This window comes from Pagrus major, chromosome 7 (assembly GCF_040436345.1).
Source record: "Pagrus major chromosome 7, Pma_NU_1.0".
NCBI classification, from domain to species: Eukaryota; Metazoa; Chordata; class Actinopteri; order Spariformes; family Sparidae; genus Pagrus; species Pagrus major.
Window position 1 is genome coordinate 13,983,063 of NC_133221.1, and position 21,131 is coordinate 14,004,193.

The window sequence follows — 21,131 nt, forward strand, 5'->3', positions numbered from 1 at the left end:
TATTGTCTTCTTACAACTGCTTATATGTGCTACAACTTCTATTCATCCAGGGTTGATATAGTGCAAGAACTGGGAAGACAAACGATGTGGTCTTGAATATGAAATCTTCTGAACATAATGACTGAATTTCCTTTAACAATAACAAACTGTGTGAAGGTATCTGCTGTAATGAAGGCTCTCTGACTCCCAGCCAGGAGAAAATGTCCCCATCAGACAGACAGCGCAACAAAATGTAACAGCTTACAGAGCTGGTAGTAAAAATGTCAAGCAGGTCTTTTATTTAGAAATATAAATACGAGTTCACATCCATCCTCTTTTCATTTCTCGCGCCGTGAATGAGATGCACCTCAGAAACAGCCCGGATAATTTGTGAAATAGATGGAGATGTCATCCTCAAATTACCCAGACGCTCCCTCCTTTACAGAGGAGCAGTGGGAGCTGTCGACATGTCTTGCTTCAGTGTTTTTAAATTAATGAGCCGTGTGTCAAGTGAATATTCATCTTAGGCGCATTTTGCTCGGTGTCACCGCGTCCCTCGGATGTTTTGCACGTGTCAGATAAAAAGAAAGAGTGAAGATACGTGGACTTTATATTGTTGCTGTGATTTACAATAAGCAGGGTAAGTAAGTATAGAAACTGAGGATGGATAATAAAGCACGACATAAATCACTGCCTCCCTTGTTAGAGCACAGTGATGTTGTGATGGAACAAGTGCAATGTCAGGATGGGAACACGAGATGGCGCTGTGTGAGAGAAAGTGACTGACTCTCTCTCACGCACGCACGCACACGCACACAACAAACTTCAAAAGAAAATGCAAAACAGCTTCCGTTTTCCATTTGCGACACCAACTCTGATTAAGCCGATGAACCCGTGCTTATGTTTTTTGAAAATTGGCTCCACACGTTGTGAAGGTCAGTTTCTCAACCATGTTGGAATTAAAAGCGGCGACGTTGCTGAACAGTAAACGTAAATAAACACCTCTTCACTGTCGTTTTCTCCTCTACAGCACTCCTATAATTGAGACGAGGCAAACCCCGCACATTTCTATCCCGTCTGATTGATTCTGCGAATGTAATTTCCCCGGTCACGCCACGATTTCACGCCGCGCAGAGCCTCGGTGATCCTGAATGTGACGCACGGGGAGAAGCGCACCGCGCTCCCGGCGGAGGTCCTGCGGGGACAGCACCGCAGCACACCGGCCGAGGCGGAGACGCAAACGCGCTGGAGGCTCCAAGGAGTTTTTTTTTTTTGTTTTTTTTTTTACCCAGAGAGCACTCGGCTCTCACGGCTTGCCTCGGTTAATTGCGATCAGGGTGCGCGGGGTGGTCGCCGCCTGCATCTCCTCGCTTGTGCGTGCGTGTGTGTGTTGGTGCGTGTGTGTGTTTGTTGGTGTGTGTGTGCGCGTCTCTCCCCTCCTCAGCGCACAGGCGCCCTGCACTCCAGTCTGCTGACACACCAGGAGGACAGTCCGCACCGCACGCCCGTGTCATTGGACTCTATGTGGATACAAAGCCCGGGCAGCACACATCCATGGGGATACTTTAGTGGGAACTGCAGCCTGCGACCTTTTACATGAACACAGGTGAGTGACTTATATTTAGATAGGCACGTTTCGTGGACAGCGTGTTCCCAATTGTCCAACTTGAAACAGCTCTCGCCCAATGGGTGACAGTCCCGATCGCTGTCCGCTGTCACATTCAGCGTCTTATTCCAGCAAACAGAGAGACGTGTGTTTTCTAATGCAGCCTACAAACTCTTCCTAACGAGCCTGAACCAGATCACTTACAGTCTCCTGTGTGTTTTTTTTACTCTGCTCTATATGAGCTGGAGTCATAGACTCGATTAATGGAGCCATAAACTGACTGAGAGCTGTTAAATCCAGCATATGGCACAAAGTCAGGGGGACACAGTAAGACCGCGGGGACAATTGCTGTCTTTGTGTGTGGACGGTTTTATGATAATGAAAGTGGACCCGGTCGACCAGGCCAGTCGTGAACACAGAGATCATTCTCAACAAGTCGGGCACTGTGGGCGCCTGCCTGGTGCTGAGGCAGCGAGTGTGTGTGACAGCACCATTATTCACCAAGACGCCTAATTGCATTAGTCTTACACTGGATAGAAACACCGTCCTGATGAGCTGACCCAGATGAAAACCAAAACCTCAGTGCTCACGCTGTTTGGAAAGAGATGGAGACTCAGTTTTACCATTAAACTGAGGAATTTATGGTCACATTTGGCAAACTGCACAGATAGTTGTGTTTATCTGTCCTCACAACTGACAGCTTGTAAATACTCCTCATTTGATTGGATTAGTTTCAATTAGCAAATGAGTCTGTGGCCTGAGAATCATATAACAACAAACAATATGAATATTTCTATTTTGAAATCTCCTCAAAAGTGCCTCATGAATTTTAGAAGCGGGCGAAAAGATCGAATATCGTGATATTTTTGGGCGAATGCCTCGATATCGATGCTATGACAATATTGTAAGGGATGATTATTGGTACTTTCACTCTGATGCATGATACATATCAGGCCAATACATTCCTTAAAATTTGTGATTTTTATATTATCAGCTATTTTTCCGTATCTGTGAAATTAGAGCCGACAAGCACAGCATCAACACGATCTGCAGGTTTGCACCTTTTAAAGTTGATTTTTTTTTTTTTTTTTTTTAAGCGTCACAACCCCATCAAAGTGACTCGCTTCGCTATCATAATTTGAGTCATTCTGTCTGATAACATTAGAAAAGTCTAGGATAGCAGCGTGATTACTTAATTTAATTCCCATTCAAGTTAGCCAGAAGTTAGCTGGCTCGACTGGCAGAAGTCTCTTGTGCTCACGCTCTATCGGCCCCACGACGTGGTAGACACAGGTCATTTTTATACCCGAGCAGCTGTCACAGGAGGTCACAGGTCTCTGACTCTGACGCTGTATCCTGGTTTTCTTTGTTAGATCCACAGTTTAGACTAGAGAGCCAGACGTGTCGACGCCGGTGTGCGTGGAAATCTTAGCCTGTCTTACCCTCAGGCGTGCAGAAACTACAGGTTGTGAGCTTCTTTTTAAAATACCAAAATGTTTAACTATTGGTCATCTTATCGGTATCGTCCATGAGAAGTCGGTAATTATCGACCGTATCGGTATCGGCTGCATCCATAGCTTACACAAAATATTAACGCAATGGGAATTTTTATAAATAATCATCAGTGATGTGGATGTGGACAGTCTGGACAGTTTAGAAAATGACATCACTTTACTGTAATGCCTCCTTCAAAACCAGGAAAATAAAACACTTATGCCATATCACAATATAACGATATCCAAAATCTAAGATGATGAATGTCATATCACGATAACACTATAATAATCGATATATTGCCCAGTCCCAGACTAAACATAATCATTAACCTGTAGACTTTGATTAGAGCGCGACTGATATATCATTTTCCTGATATTATCGACCAATATTGGCCTATCACAGATGTATCGGTATGTTGCCTGGTATGTGCTGACATGAAGATTTTCTTTTAAGAGATTATGCAGCAGTAAAAGCTGCTTTGGATAATGAATAATTAAGTGTTTCCTCTGTCATTGTTTTGCAGCAGTGGTGGCAGCAGGGGGTACATTTTGGTGTTTGTTTCCGCGTCCGTTCCTGTTAAGTTTATTTTGGTTCGTTTAATATTAGTTATTTGATCTTGATTAAGGGGCGACTTCTACGCACTTGGCCTCATGTTTGCTTGGGTTCTTTTGTTTTGTTATCTAGATAATAATATTACATTTCCTGTTTTATCTAGCTGTGGTGGTAATGTTTTACTGTGGTGGTCCACCGCTCCTGAATGAATGTAGAGAACACACTGTAATTAAATTAAATGCCCGGCAAAGATTACATTTTTAGTGCACTGATGTAATTTTAGACAGTAAAGGTAACAGTTAAGTTATATAGGCCAGTTAGTTATATTGGCCAATATTCTGATATCAATTTTTTACCTCCTATTATCAGAATCCGCCCCAAAAATCAATAATCTTTCAGGCTCTAGCTTTGATACAGCTTAATCTTGATGTTTCTCTAAGATTTTAATACCTGGAATGAAAAGTGTCCAATTTTCACTTCCTCTTTCATTAACACTCACATGTTTTGCATCTTTTGGCCTACATGTATCCACTTCACAACAACAGGCCTAAACGAAATACAAGAGACTGATCGCTCTTAAGGCTCTTCGGTACAATAGAATCAATAAAAACAGCATCTGATAGTGGACCAGCTGATTGATTCAGGAAATCATGGTCCTGGCTGCCTGGAGACGCTCATGAATCTTGCATGTGCACCTCCTCCAGTGTTTATGCTCTAACCAAAGTGCAGAGAAATGGGACACAATTGGAGAATTGCACATCACTTTAGCGTGTAACTGTGAGCTGTTTGTGGAGGAATTCATTTCGGCTGTAATGCATTCGTGTGACTATCTCCTGCAAGAAGTAGGAGAACATGATTCAGATTTATCTTCCTAAGCACATAACAAGAGATCAATAAGGAATAAAATTTTCTTCTTTTATGTGTGTGTGTGTGTGTGTGTGGTGAAGGGGGCGTCTACTTGAGTGCAAATACACTATTTATTCCTGAATGGGGAAAAGGGAATAAGACATACTGTAGAATTTGGCTGATGTTAGAGACACACATATCTTTTAGAGAGACTCCGGGGGGCTGCACAAAGACAGACCATCATGTATTGCTGACTCTCTGTCCAAATGCAATTCCTTAATGCACTCTGAGAGCCGGAGATCTAATAAGAAGTGGAAGAGCATCCTCAATAATGAAACCCCACCTGCATCTGTGCTGCAGAGTGAGGGCTGGGGCCGAGAGGCTTCATAAATAACAGAAAGCAGACCTGACACGTGCTGCTCCAACGTCTGGGAACTGCCAATAATCCCTCTCATCTGCTAAGATGCTGTTCTTGCAGGCTGGAGGGGGGGGAGGAAAGAGAAACAGGCAGAAGTTGTTTTAGTTTGCAGTCATCAGGTAAATGCAGCCCGGCGCAGCAGCTTTAGTCTATTAAAACAGTTCTGCAGAGAGAGGAGAGCTTTCCTGGATAATTTAACCAATCACAACACTGGGGAGCAGACGTGTTTCCACTGGCAATACATTCATGAAGTGTGTGTGATTTTTATTTTATTCATGCCAACATTAAAGTCGGACATTATTCCTTTTCTTCACAATGTAGAAAACCTATTATAACACTGACAATGACCCTGATGAAAACCTATGTTGGCATATAAAATAAAGGTATTTTAATGCTACAGGGTGCCTTGCATTGTTTCTGCATTTTATACTTTTAATCAAGATTATATTTCGCCCATGCAGTGAAGCTGGAATAAGCTGTAATAGCTTGTGTTTGCTTCGCACATTTTACGAGGCAAATCCGTATCGTCATCCCTGCTCAGGCGTTAATTTAGTTGTTTGTTGTCACAGGAGCATTGTTGTGATACAAATTAATTTCCTCTCCAATATTTGAGATAAATCCCCTGTAGCTATTAACCTGCGTTTTAGCAATTAACCTGTGCTTGTCGCTGTCTAATAACTACAGACTCTCGAGGCTCCGCTCCCTCTTTTACAGCTTTGTCGATCGTAATAGATTTCTGCTACGAGTTCATTATCCTTATGCTTTACCATGCTGTGCTTATACAAGAGGAGGCATGAGGCAAAAATCACATGCATGATTATTAATATTCGTAGTGTAGATTCCTTTGTGTTGGATCCTCTATGAAGGGAGCCTTTCTTCTGAGGCCGAACGTGACCCTCGCTGCTGTTCTTAAGACTGACCCTGTGGCTGACAGAGCTCCAGGCTGTCCCCGCTATGAAAAGATAGCACTGTGTTGAACTCCAAAGATTGACCCCCGGCAGGCCTCGTGACTCTCCTGTTGTGTCTCATGAGCGTGATTTATTTAGTTCAGAAGTCACCCTCAAAGAGCTGCTTTCATGCGTGTCTTCACCGTACAGAAAGTGACTCAAGAAACGAAGATAGGTGTGTGCCACATAAGTACGCCACTCCGGTGACTAAGTGCTGCGTATCAAAGCGAATGAGCGAAAAGACTGCCTTCGTGACAGTAATCCGCTTTGCTCTACAGTACGCTAAATGGAGGTTTTCTTTCAATTGGCCATCTGCATCAGTGTGTGTGTGTCTGTTTTTGTATTGCGACCAAGGAGGAGAGAAGCCTTTTATCCCCCCCCCCCCTTCAGCTGCCGAGTGCCTGAAATATTTAACAGGGACTGCACTATTTTTGGGTTTGTGCTTGGTTTGTTGAGGAGCTTATGTAATATGTAGTTTCAGCTCAACGTGCATGATACTGTTGTGTAGCAAATAACACCCCAGCGCCAGGGTAGTGATGCTGTAAACACTGTGATCTGGAGCCATACTGTAAAGGATACTGTACAGAACATGGGAGCAAGGACTCCCTGCACCATCTGTGCTTTGATTAATTTAATTGCCATTTTTTAAGTATTGTACATCAAGGAAGCAGGGCCCACGATGCATCTTCTCATGTTTCTGCGAGATATCGATCAACTCGTCTCAAACTGTCCTCGTCTCTCCCCCCCGGTTCTTCCTCAATTTGTCTCCTTCTCCCTCTTCACTGTTCCCCTCCCTCTCCTCTCCTCTCTCCTCTGAGGTGTCAGATTCTCTGACTCATGCCCTGGTGTGGAGGATGGGAGGAAAGCAGGGATGAAAGAGAAGAGAGGAAAGTCATTTTGCAGATAGAGAGAGTGACCTTCATCCAGTAAGAGGGATGGGATAAAAGCTGGAGTTAATACCCTGCCAAAGTGTATTCTCCAGCATGCCAAAAAAACCATTCAGAGTGATATACGGTCCTAATAGAAGCTCTCTAATAATAAGAAGCGTTCCATTGTAAGTTGAGGCGAGGCAAATGAACAGAAAATCCCAGCGTTGAATCCAGAGGGATAAACACTCGGGAGAAGTCAAACTGTATAATCAAATGAAAACAGCACTGGCCGACAAGGCCAGCGAGAGATTTTCTCAAACGTGCTGTAAGAGATCTATAATATGAAAAAAGAGGAGATGGAGCTGTTAAAATCTGTCAGTTCAGTCAATCTGCAAAAATTAATCTTTAACTATTTTCGTAATACATTAATCGTTTGAGTTATTTTTTAAGGATAAAAGCCAAGCCAAACTGTATAATCAAATGAAAACAGCGCTGGCCGGTGCTCAGTTAGAGATTTTCCTGCTCTAAGAGATCTGTAATATGAAAAAGAGGAGACAGAGCTACAACTTATTGTCAATTCAGTCCCATCTATTCTTTTTTTGTTTTAAAAAGCCAAACTTGATGTGAAATTAGCCTCTTCACATGTGAAAATCACAATTTTCCATGCTCAAAAAACACATCAGTTTTCTCATACTGTCCAGTGCTGCAGCTCTGTATTCCCCTCTCTGTCTGAAACGCTCTGTTTTAGTTCCTGTCTCTTTAAGGTCCCCCCCCCCCGAAAACCCAGTCTCCTCTTATTGGTCAGCTCACACATGGCTGAGCCAGCAACGCTAACAATACCAGAGCAGCTGTGCTAAATCAATTCTTAAGTGCCAAACTAGCCGCTAGGTATAAATTATGCAAATGTGTGACATGGTGATGTAATGTGATGCCACAAAGTCACGGAATTAAAGCGGGGCTATTGATGAGGCGTTTCAGGAGCAGAGTTTTCTGTGGGAGAGATGAGCTTCTGTTGACTTTTTTCTTCTTTTACATGCACAAGGACATAAAACGCTGAGGGGAAATACAAAGAAAAGCACAATAGGTCTCCTTTAAATGTGATTATTTGCTGCTTTTTTATGTCATATATGATTCGACTGTCTGATAGAACAAGGCATTTGAAGACATCAACTGAGATATTTTTTTATACTTTTTGATATTTGAATGCGATATTAATCCAGAAAATAATCAGCAGAAGAAATGAACAGAACAGAAGAAATGAAAAGCCCTAAACTGAGAGAAGGACATGCATGATGAATGTGCAGCGTATGTGCTAATGCCACACTGTCCCCATGCCGACTAAAGCCAGTGTAAATACAGGCTCAGGCGGTGTCACTGTGTGTCTGGAACCAACAGCCACTGGGGAGATAACAATTGACAGCCCAGAAACGCGGCCCTGTAAGGTTCGTTATCTGCATGTTTGTGTTGTTTTATCCCTCCTGGCAATAATGAGAAGGAGGAAGAACTCGGGTTTACCTAATGAGGAGACAGGACCCTTCGTGAAAACAACTGCATCAACACTTGATCAATGTATGTTTCTCGCAGAGTGGCCGTGTTCTTTCAAGGGTATACGCTTATTAATAACCGCTGAGCCAGAACTAACTAAATACTGCTGCAGCCTGACAGGCACAGAAACTGATGGCTTAGGATAGACTGCAATAATGGAGAGTCAATTAAGCTGCTGTTCATTAGCTGTTGGATTCACTCGTAATTATGCAGATTGTGCCGCCAGATTGACGTGATTGTAAGTTGCGGTGACAAGAAGAAGCCCTGAACGTATTGATTCACACCACTTTGAGATATGACAGACCTTGGTTTAATGGGGAGAAATAATCTCTCTTTGTGCTGAGGTAAGACACTTTTAGTTCTATTATAATGAGGGAAAAATTCAAGGTTCAGGGTTCATTTGTCGTTTTTCAACAAAATGCAAGTCGTTGTCCCTTTTATGTTACACAAGAAAAACAATTATTTATGCGTTTTAAGTGTTCAGGATGAGTTCAGGAGTCTCACCGCCTGAGGATGAAGCTGCTGGATACTCTGGTGGTACAGCAGCGGATACTTCTGTATCTTTTGCCAGATGGCAGCAGGGTGAACAGACTGTGGTAGGGATGGGTGTCATCTTTAAATATCCTTTGGGATCTGCACGGACATCTCACCTCACAGATGTCACTGGATGGGTACCGATGATGTTCTGGGTAGTTTTAATCGCCCACTGCACAGCCTTCCTGTCCTTGGCCGTGCACAAACCATGCCAGTTTGTGATTGAGAATGTTTTCTATTGCTCCTCTGTACAAGTTGACAACTTGGCATTGGATTTGAATCTTCTTTAGTTTTCTTAAGAAGTTGTATAACAGGATATTGTTATTGATATTAGAGCTTGACCGAGATTTCAAGGGGCTGATGTTATCGGCCGATAATGATCAGCATATATGTGCTTTTTTTAACAGAACATAATGTAGTAAAGATGCTTGGATTAATGTATAATTATACAATTCCAAGTGAGATTTTTAAATAATCTAATTTTATTTACCAGGAAGTCCCATTCTCCACTCCATATCCAGTTTAAAGTTGATACTGAAAGCAAAAGGACGAGTGGTTCGTATACGCCAAATATACGTCACTCTACATTGTGCAAGTGGAGCAATGAGATCAAGTGAGTCCTGGCCCGGTAGCAGATGTGCAAAATCACAATATAATTAAATGCAGCTTATAAAACATGATATAAAAAAATCACAATCAAACAGAAGAACAGGTATTCAAACACAGTGAAGAGAAACAATAACATGCCTCCTTCACCACATTCCCAATGATGCCCTTAAATACATCAGTGGATATAAATGACCAAGGTGCGTAGTATGAAAAATGTAATTATGGGCAATAACAATAATACATATAACATATGTATCTATATTTTTTCAGAGGCAGAAAAATGTGTGTTTATGTATATATTCTGTGTATATATGTATATTGGCCATTATATACCGATATATCAGTATTGATATTGGCCCAAAAATCCAGTATCGGTCAGGCTCTGTAATAAATTAGAACCTCGTTTAATAACCAACTTTGTATTTATCTTAATTTATAAAATTGTCATGTCAGCCATAAAAGAAGATGCTTTGAAAATCCTCCATCAGTAATTTCGTCACAGCGTTTCAAGTTAGAAACTCTCATTGCGCCTCCTCAGCAGATTTGTGAACACAATCTGTAAGAAATCTTGTAGTTTCATTCACTCTTTAAAGCCGCACAGATTATGAATTAAAACACACACTGCCTCGGGGTAATCTTATCAGTGTCAGCCCACATTTAGGTGCAGTGGCTGCAGCGAACGCGGCTGTTGGCCTCCTCTCTGCTGCAGGGAAGCCGATCTGGCTCCAGGAGCAGCAGGCAGCCCAGGGGTCTGATAACCCTCTCTGGAGCCGTGTGGTTGACAGGCGGCTCGCACTGCAGGCTGACACGGTTATGCTTTAAACACCAGATGAAGCCGGGGGCTGATAGGAGAGGACAGTCCCCTCTGCGCCGAGGGCTGACCCCTCCCATTATATGTGACAGAGCTGAGACAGACATGCTGAGAGATGAAACACTGCTCTTTAATTTCAAGCCTCTCCTGTTTCACAACTAAAGCCTCCTGTCTCTTTTCCTTTTTTTCCATCGTCTCGATGGAGAGGGAGGGCAGCCATGGCAGAGAAACCTTTTCATACTCAGATAAAATGCGATTAAGTCTTAAAGTTCTGCACTTTGCCTGTCAAAGTGTAAAATAATAGAGCTATAGGATATATTAATATTGAGCTTAAAGGCCAAGAAATCAGCTTTATTATTAGCAACATGGATGAACCCTTTTGAAGACAATTTTCTGCCACAGTTTTGGTTACTCTCCTATGGGAGATTTCTGTATTTGTGGGTTTCTTTTCTTCTCCTCTCGGTGGATTAAAGAGGTTGGGGTTCAGTCGGGATAAATGTAATGCCATATCAATTGTTGCAACAGTCAGAACTCAGTAATACTTGAATGAAAGTCTGATGACAGTTGACAATTTCTGAAAAAATAATGTTCCTTGTAATCAGCGTTAAGAGGTAATAAGTCCTTTTAAAATGCTTATAATCATTATTATAAGTTAATAAGACTATAAACACATTCATTAATAGATTATAAGGCATTTATAATCCCTTTTGTCGCATGTTTCCTTTCTTCAGCTGTACTACAGAAAAAAGGCAAAAAAACCTTTTCTGTTAAAAACTTTATTATTAACCTTAACAAGGAATTTCTCTCACTTTAGCTCCTTTGCCTTCAAAAAGGCATCGTTAACTGTTAATAAATGCATATTAAAGTATGTGTTCATCTTAGAAATTCAAATGCAATACATGTGCTTGTAAAGCTATTATAAACATTTAGAAGTAATTAAAGGGTGAGTTCACCCAAAATGAAAATACAGTCATGATCTACTCACACTAATGCCGATGGAAAGGCGGGTGAAGTTTCGCAGTCCACAAAACATTTCTGTCGCTTCAGAGCAAAACAGTGTTGCAGCATCATTATAAACAAGTGAAGAAGATGGGGACTCGTTTTAAAATGTAAAAAAACCCCACTGAGATCCCAAATTGATTTGAAAAGACGTGATTTGCACCCTTTTTTCTTTTTTACTATAACTGCTAAACTAAAAGACATAGCACTCGAGAGAAGGGTATAAATAATGTCTTTTCAAATCAATTTGGAAACTTGGGATTTCTGTAGATTGGATCATGCTGGACAAGCTGTATGGAGCTATGTTTGTTTGTTTGTTTGTTTGTTTGTTTTAAATCCAGTCCCCATCTCCTTCAGTTAATTGTCCAGAAATGTTTTATGGACTACAAAACTTCACCAGACTTCTATCTGCATCGGGGGCGAGTAGATGATGACTGAAGTTTAATTTTTACTGTGAACTCATCCTTTAAGTTTTTATCAACGTTCGTAAACATCTATGAACTGTTAACGAGTTTCTTATAAATGTCTCATATCCTGACAATAAACATGTTTATGGTGCTTTTAATAACACCTATATAGTCTTGATAACACATAATAATACGATAAATAATAATAGGCATCTCTTGAAGCCTAATAAGGGCCTTATTACCTATTAAATAATGCTTAATATAAAGCGGTGCCAAAATAATTTCTGTATTCCCGTATGCTTCATTTGTAAAAGAGTTTAGGTTTCATATACAGTCTCCTCTCCGCTGTGTTTAAATCGGCACTTGGCTCGGCTCATAAAGCAACATTACAGATGAATCCCAGCATGACATGTGGCTGTGATGTGGTTAAAGCTAATCCAAACACGCAGCCTCTCTCTAAATATTTCATTAACATGGAACTGAGTTCATTTAATCAAGAAGCATCATCGGAGTCCTAATTCTGCTGAAATTCTCTTAAATGTGCATTTGTTGGCTGCTGTGCTTTCCACTATTTCGAGCTTCTACCCGCACTCTCTGGCACAGTATGCAGTCGATACGAACTCCCCTGTTTACACGTGTTTGTGTGGATGTGTGCACACATGTTTGTTCCCTGAGGGTCTCATTTAACACTGACTTGTGGACCAACTGGTGAAGAGGAGTCTGCAGAGGACTCTTTCTCTCTCCTTTTGTTTCCTTTACAATCAGCTCAGGAGATGACGCTCTCATTGTGTCATCCAGTGTACTCAAACGTGGCAGCACTTTGAGTTTGTTCGTGACAGATCGCGTCACGAAGTCCTCCTGTGGAGCTTCTCAGCAGATCAAAGCCTGTCCACTCTTCTGTTTCAACAGGACACTTCTGTGTGTGTGTGTGTTAGTGTGTGTGAATTGTTGGCTCCTTTCATCCCAGCAGCTGTACATCAGTATGTGTGTGCTTTGTTTTGGTGAACGTGTCTGTCTATATGTGTGTATGGAGGTCGTGCGAGCATGTGTGCGAATGGTCTCTCACCTCTTGCCCTCGCCGTGCGCGTGTACACACGTTGACACCGTCTCACTTACCGCTCTATATGTGCCCACCCCGGGGACACCCTATCCTCTCCACCGCCCGTGTGTTTATCCGACCTCCTGTATACGATATGCAGAGGGGAACCCTGTTTCTATCTTTCACCATGGAGACCAGGCTTGTCCCCATTCCTTCTTCACTTCCTCTAAGCCGTCTGTTTGTGTGAGGGACGTGGTTGCCTCAGAACAGGTGTCCAGTCCTCTAGACAAGCCGGTTGTACTGCATCCTTTTCATCTTGACAGTGTCTCTGGCGTGGATGCAACTAAAAATCATCGCCCGAAAAAAAAACACTACTGCTGGCGGCTGTCAAGGGATGTATGCTGACTGCTTTTATCCATGAAATCTTTGATGTGTGCTTCATGTAAGAGAGACCAAAAAGAACCCCATACCTCTCTATTTTAAAGGATCATTTCAGTTTATAACATCTTTTAGCAATTAAATTAGTGTTATTTTTTAAGTTTTTTGGCAGGATTCATTTCTGTAATTATAGCACTGCACAGGTAAACACATATTTACACATATACATATATATCTATACATGCTCAGTTGTTTTACGCATATTTTGAATAGTGTGTTACACGAAATTAAACAAAATGTATGTCTATTATTCTTTCTAAGGCTGCAAATAATGATTATTTTCACGAGTGAATAATCCTGCGATCTCAAGTAATCAATTACTTGATCATCCTCAAATATCAGGTTTTGTCTGACCAATAGTCAAAATCTGAAGGTATTTCATTTACTACCATGTATGTAGAAAGAAAGAAAGAAATTAAGCAAATCTTTACATTTTGTGTTTGAATACAGATATATTTTTATAATTTCCAGCAGGTGATGTGCTTATCAAAGTTACAGGAAAAAAAACAACTTGGTGCTCGTTCAGATTGAGAGAGGTCTGAAAATATGGATCAAAACAAGCCTTTGGCCCTGTTAGTAGCTGTAACATCGTGTAATACTGTGTAATGTGGACTGGAACATCAAGTTTGGTGATAGTACTGTCTGTGATTTAACGTTCATGATGATGTTACAATCAGTGTTACAATTATCAATATCAAGTTAATTGGATTAATACACGAGAAGTGACAATCACAGCACACCAGAAATATGGTAAAATGGCCGCTACAGTACACAACAATTTAACATCTGAAAACTGGGAGCCGGTTAACTAAAAGCAGAGTTAGCCAAACTTTATTTAGAAGAGAACAACAGTCTGTGTTCTGTCTTCAATTTTCAGCTGTCTCTGTGGCATCCAAAACAGGAATTATAAGACAAAACCTGATTTTTTTCCTAACTCTAAACCCTAAACCTGACCAGACCGTAAGCAAAGTGATGTCACAATATAGAATAGAAAATTGAACCTAAAGAGTGTAAAGTTGCAATATAAGGAAATGTCCAATCTGTGGTTTGCAGAAACATACTATGACTGCATCTTCTCAGTTGGGTTGTATGCAAGCTGATTGGAAAAAAGTAATGGACCTTATAATGGCTACAAAGTCAGAGAGTGACTTGAGAATGAGTGTTTACAATTCAACCTGAGGGGGATGTGAATTAAATGGCAATTTGGACGCACAGGTAATCAACATATTATCGAAACTTACACTGTGGCCAAGTGCAATATCCAAATTGCAGAAGCTGCAGTTATTTTAATAAAAGGAAAAATGTGACAAATGTGACAAAGCAACATTATAATGAACCACTGTAATGCTGCAGAGATGCCCTGGAATACAAATATTTTTCTCCAGATTTAAAAATAATCATAAACAAATGTCACATCATCAACAGATTTCAAGTAAAAATGAAAATCATGATGTGAAAGTGCTCATTCCCACTAATCATATCGCAATCATAATATCTGTCAAAATAATCACATTATTGCGCGGCCCTAATGACAACGTATCCAATAGTTTTGTGGATTGCAGTTAACAGTAACTCTTCTCGAGTAGTTGCCTTTTTTAATTGGTCAACAGCAGACTGAAGATTTGCCTCTTACGGCCATTTGTTTTTGTGTCAGTCATTTGGTTTCACAGCGTCACGCTTAATTCAGTTTATATAAAGATGAATCCAAGCGGTGACTGTTAACAAGGGGCTCCTGCATGCTGGACTCAGTCAGGCAGAGCAGGTCCAAGGTTACACAGTCAGTGAGAGGAGCAGGACGGTGGACGGGCTTCTCTCCGCCTCCCTGTCCTGGTCTGACTGGATTTTGGCAGCCTGGCGCTGCAGTCTGCACTTTGCTAATTCCCTGTTCTGAGTTACCAGGTCTAATTTAGAACAGAGGAGCTCTGTTCATCCTGGAACGCTGCTGCCTGGGATTTTGGATATGAGGAGTTCAGAGGCTCGCCGCCCTCACACAGACACAGAGCACATGCCTTGTTATCAACCCACAGAGCAGCACATAATGACCCCTCCAACCATTAGCTCCTAATGCAATAAAGTGCTAACATTTTAGCCATGCCCTTCAGTGCCCAAACATAATGAAGTTAGCCCACGGGTTGCACAAATGTGCTCTGTGAAGACCCATGTGTTCAGGATGCATCGATCAAGCTTAAAATCATGATTACTCGGCCTTATATCTGTAGCTGACAGCGAGCAAAATGTGTCATTTTTTTGATGATCTCCTGACAACTCCCTGAGGGCTTTGTTTGATATTTATGGAAATTGTATGGAGATGAGCTTCTAACTGATATTTCTGTAAGTCAATCCAATGAGCATCCTTCTCTGAAAAGCATAGGAAGTTTGATTTGGTGCAGTTTAATCCAGCAAAATGACACTTTGCTCCACTTCCTACCACATCTTGACGGGCTGGCATGTCAGATTGAGCCGCGTCCACGGAGGGAATCTTAAACCCATACAGGCAGCCAAGCTCTGTGACATCTTAGGAAGGATACGTGTGAGCATTTGAACGTGTCTTTGCGAGCATCCAGTGCATAAATAAATCAGCGAAGCAGCGATGGCCTTGTGCACTGAGCAAAAGCAATAAACCTGCCTACAACAAGTCTCTAAGGAATTGGGTCTCATCTAAAATAACATCCATTTATTAAACATGATCTCCTCACATAGCTCACCAGGTCTACAGACAGCATGCAGATTTATAAACAACACACACATGTATATTAGGAAGTGTCAGTAGGATCGCAGCAGTAGGCTGGTATACAGTGGCTCTGTGGGCTGGCTGGAATGCACTTGGCAGACAAACAAGTGGCCTTGATGAGTGAAAAAGGAGAGGATAGTTTGTGACTGTGTTGCTACTGAATGAGTCACTAACAGGATTCATGACGATAAAGGACTCAACTTTCAGCTGTGGTTTGTCCTCAGATGTCTAAAAAGAATCATTAAAGGTCCCATATTATGCTCGATCTAATTTAACACTTTTATTTTCGGTGTCTGCCGGGAAATGTTCGCATGCTTTAATGTTACATAACACTTTTTTTTCTCAAAGTGTCCAGTGCTGCAGCAACTCTATTCATCCTCTGTCTGAATGCTCCATTTTAGCTCCCGTCTCTTTAAGGCCCCCCACTCCCTTAAACCCCAGTCTGCTCTGATTGGTCAGCTCCCACAGGCCTGAGTAGGGATCCCCAACATGCTTCTGCATCAGCTGTGCTGGTGTTTTTGCGACCATGGATGTATTGCGGGTATTGTTGATGGTATGGACCTGGAGACGGTGGTGTAGCTCAGCTTTGCTTCAAATTTTGCCCAGTGGTCACGAAAAAACTTCCCCTGCGGCCAAAAAAGCAAACAAGGTCAATTACGTCACTTTCTTCATTAAAGTTTTATATTAGTAAAACTTTCCTTGAGGCAAACAGGAAAACATTTATAAAGCTGTGACCTCATCACAATGTGTCGTCCGAGCTGCAGGAGGTAAACCTGGAAGGTTGATGAGCAGTTCTCTTTGGACTGAATCAGCGCCATCTTTGCCTTCGGTATCTAGTTCTTTTGTTACATCTACGGCAGAGGGCAGTGACTATAGTGTGTAGATGTGACATCACATTGTTATGGAAGTCCTGATGACTCATTTAAAGGAACAGTTTCTTGATTACAAGCTGTTTGCATTCCTCCGTGGATTGAGTTTTGGCACTTTCACAGTATTTATATACCACATAGACTTGCCTGATAATCAAAAAAAGACAGGAAATCTCACTTTCTACAGTATGGGACCTTTAAAATGAAATGCATTTTATTATAGTCTTAAAAGTGTAGCTGATACAAACAACCGATAAGTCAGTCAATAATAATGAATTGGCGAACACGCTGAAAAATTTATTAATAAGTCTTTTTTAGCTATGCTACTCTAGAGATAGCGATGTTGGTCAGTCGGCTGGTCCAGACTGAAATATTTCAACATTTTCCTGATGGGTTTGTACAGACCTTCAGGGTTCATGCAATTTAATAACTTTGTTGATCCCTTTTATTTTCCTCTTGTGCCACCATTCATCTGCCATTTTATTTTTTAGTGGAATATATCGACAGCAATTTTGATGAATTGCCATGAAATTTGGTGCTGGGTCATAGAAAGGTGACCCACACAAAGGGCTTTAATGAGGTACTAAAGGAAGACTAGAAAGTAGAAAAAAGAGTTGCACACTGCAATATTCATTTTTCTTTTTAACCAAATGATGACCAAATGTAAAGACTCAAATTCTACAATATATACAATATCCAAGATGTTAAACATATATATTCTGGGTAGAAGACAAAAGTTAAACATCAGCTCTAAATGAACTGATTTAACTGATCACCTGACTTTTAAACTGGCACCATTAGCAAGGCAAAGCTTTCTCTTTTCCAGTGGAAAATCTCACCAGCCACCAGATGGGTTGAGATTATGTCCAGACATCTATGGTTCCCAGGTGATGTATCCGATTGACTTTATTACTTAAAGTGAATACCTACAAACAGGCGCACGCTACTCTAAGCGTGTTAGCATCCTGTGGTTAGCATTCTTTAGATGAAAGTCAAGTTAAGTCAGGTCAGTTTTATTTATTTAGCCCTATATCACAATTTTTCACAATTTATTGTGCTTCGACCCTCGATTCAGAAAACTCCACTGTGCCAAAGTGCAACTGACCTGATACCGTTAACGCGGAGATAACGACGCACATTTTAGACAGACTCACGCGGATGATCCGGAAGTTGCACTTGTTGTTCACATTAAAAGTGCCAGAAATAGTTGTGTCAAGAATGAACAAACAGAAAACTTGAGAGAGAAGCTCAAGGTAATAATCTTTCTCACCTCCACACCGCTGGCAAATCGCAGCATGATGTGGGTGTGGATGTCAAATTGCCAATTTCAAGAAGTCACAGAAACAGTTGGACACGGCCCACCCTGAGCTGACGTCAGACAGGTGTCAGGGGTGAGGGGAACTGGATTTTTTTAAAAGTAATTTGACCATCCAACGAGCACTGCTGACAGAATGTTCTTGCAGCTTTGGTCTTGTTTAAGTAAAGATGCTGAACCCTCTCTGGATTCAGCTTCTCTGATGTGAGGATTTGCTGCTTTTCTGTGGTTTATGTGACGGTAGACTAAATCTGTTCAGGCTTTGTTGCTCAAACAAAACAAGACATATGAGGACTTAGGTCATCTTAGGTTACCAGGATACTTAGATTGTCATTTTGAATCAGTTAATTGAGAGAATAAAGTAAAGAAAGAAAATAAACCTTAATTGAAAGCGCCTGTAAGCATTGGGGAGACTGTCATCGCCTTTGAGTTCTGCTAATCACGAACATTGACGGTGTACCTATATCATACATGTATCTACCTCCCCTGTCCACGCTAACAGATGTAAACAAATATAAATCAATAATTCCGTGAACTAATTAAACACGTCACGCTGAGTTGGTGAGCAGCCAGTTATCTTACACATTAATCATCGTACCGTATGTCACATTACTGACAGGCACCTAACCGCTTCCACATTATCATTCTTGGTTCGGTGCAGATGCTTCTTATTTGCTGTTTGTGTCTAAATTCTGCTCCGTCTCCCCGTAACAGTGTTTTATTTCCTTCCCTCCAACTCACTGTGATGGAGGAGATAAAACCAGGTCCCCAAAGAAACTCCAGACAATTTCAGTTTTATGAAAAAATTGAATTTGATTAACTTTGCATGAATCTCATGCCACGCTCGTCTGAAAGTAAATTTGAAAAATTCACTCAGCTCACTGGGAGAAAAACTGCTTGTCAGTTAATGAAGGCAGTGTGTTAGTCATCAATGGCCACCCACAGTCCGCTACGAGCCCGAAGCTCACAGCGCGGACACTGCTGGTGCTTCTGGTCAATTTCCTGCACACACTATGGTCTTCATCATGACTTTGTTCTGAAATCTATCAATATCCCCCCTGACTCAGACTAATGAAGATCCTCACAGAGATACTTGATTTCAATGCGTGCTTTGAAAGGGATTTGATGCTGTAAATGTGTTTGGTTTTAGCTTCATTTTGGTCCTCAGTTCATCCGAATGTATTGACCTGCGGCCCTTTGTTGATGTCGTCCCCCCTCTCTCCACCCGTTTCCTGTCACTATTTGCCTGTTTTGTCAATAAAAGCTGTTAAAAATTATTAAAATAAAGTGGTTGTCAACAAGGCTTTAACTTTTGATCGCTGAAAATATGATTGTCGCTTTTAATCACCTTATATTTTTAAGTTAAAAAATAAACACATTTTCTAGTTAATCCTAAAGGAGACCTATTATTCGTTTTCTTTTTTGGCCTTTCCTTCATTATGTGATATATTTTCTTGTGCATGTAAAAGATCCTAAAAGTTAAAAAGGTCAAAGTCCGCACCAACAGAAGCTCCTCTCTCCCACAGAAAACGCCGCTCCTGAAATGCCTCGTCAGTAGTCCCGCCTTTAATTCTGTAACTTTGTGACATCACACTACGTCACCATGTCACACATTTGCATAATTTATGCTTAGCAGCTAGTTTGGCACGTAAGAATTGATTTAGCGGTGCTGGCTCAGGCGTGTGTGAGCTGACAAATCAGAGCAGACTGGGTATTCAGGAGGCGGGGCCTTTAAAAGACCAGAGCTAAAACAGAGCGCTTCAGACAGAGGGGGGATACAGTGCTGCAGCAGTGAAAAGTATGATAAAACAGATGCGTTTTTTGAGCACTAAAGCATGTAAGCCTATTCTAGTAGTAACCACAAATGAAATTATGAACCTGAAAATGTGCTTAATATGTCTCCTTTAATTGAGATACTATGCAGTTATACGTCAGCTTAACAATGAAAATGTGACTGAGAAGGTTTAAAAGCTTTATTACAGGAACAGAAGAAAATTATGTTTAGATTATGTTCTGATACTTCACAGAACTTGGTAACACTTTATGATAATCATTATTAAGAAATTGTAAATTTATAGTTAATTAAACTTTAGTTAAAGGCAGGGGGCCCAGGAACAGGATCAAAATCACTTAATAGGTAGTTTAGAAAGCATTTCATTGTTGTGAACAGTCAAATAACCATTTACCAAGTGTTACCAACAACTTAATCTGCTTCACCATTATCTCTAAAACAGATGTCTGTGCTCATAAGACTAATCGCACCAACACACACGCACCATTGTCTGCTTCTGTAACAGCAATATTTTAATATCACGTCTGGAGTGCATATTTTGACGTTTGTGGTTCTTATTTTTTATATGTTAAAAATTGTTTCCACTAATGGCAACCAAAAGCAATTAATTGGGTGCCAATGGCAACCTGGCAGCCGTTACTGTTGGGTCCTGTAAAGTACAAGCATGCAGTTTCCTGGAATGGAAGGCCATTAGTTTTAATAGTGGCTCATAACGTTCAGTGGATAATGAAAGTTACTTTTTGAAATACTTAACATTTTATTTTATCGTTTTCCTCTCTCAGTGCAGCACTGAAGGACCTCGGAGAGCCAGAGAACGAGTGCTGGCCTTCGTCTGACTGTGTGACCAGCGAATGAGCCTTGTTCATGCGTCTCCCTGCGTGCCACTCCCATATCACTATGAACTGTGAGCAGGACTTTGGAGACGGGGGCTTGGGAGTGACCCTCACACTACGACTGCTCATGCATGGAAAGGTATACGAGTCTCCCGCTCACATTGTTCATGAATGAATGAATGCATGCTGCAGCCCTCAGTGCTCTCTTGAGCACAAGATTTGTCCCAGCCTCATAAAGTATACACCATAAATTTACAGAATGGATAGATAATGAAATATTTCTACAAAGATTGGAAATGTGTTTTCTTTTTAAAAATTGTATTTAGTGTTTGTAATTATTTTTATCTCCTTGTATTTTAGGAGGTCGGCAGCATCATAGGAAAGGTGAGAATTCATATTTTATTCTACTACACCAGCCTGTTCTCACTCCCAACGCATCAAATGCAGCAGCCTGGTTAGTGGCCCTGCTCCTTTAAAGCTGCTGTCATATATTTT

General features: G+C 41.2%; 1 protein-coding gene across 1 annotated transcript in view; it reads left to right on the forward strand.

Moving 5' to 3' along the window:
- The first annotated feature begins 1,304 nt into the window (after positions 1-1,304).
- The window catches only part of LOC140999834 (poly(rC)-binding protein 4-like), a 43,398-nt gene continuing 23,571 nt past the window's right edge, over positions 1,305-21,131 (forward strand). The window contains exons 1-3 of the mRNA XM_073470378.1: positions 1,305-1,585; positions 20,586-20,775; positions 20,997-21,020. Coding sequence (XP_073326479.1) covers positions 20,668-20,775; positions 20,997-21,020 — 132 coding nt within the window. The 5' untranslated portion in view covers positions 1,305-1,585; positions 20,586-20,667. The remainder of the gene's footprint in view (positions 1,586-20,585; positions 20,776-20,996; positions 21,021-21,131) is intronic.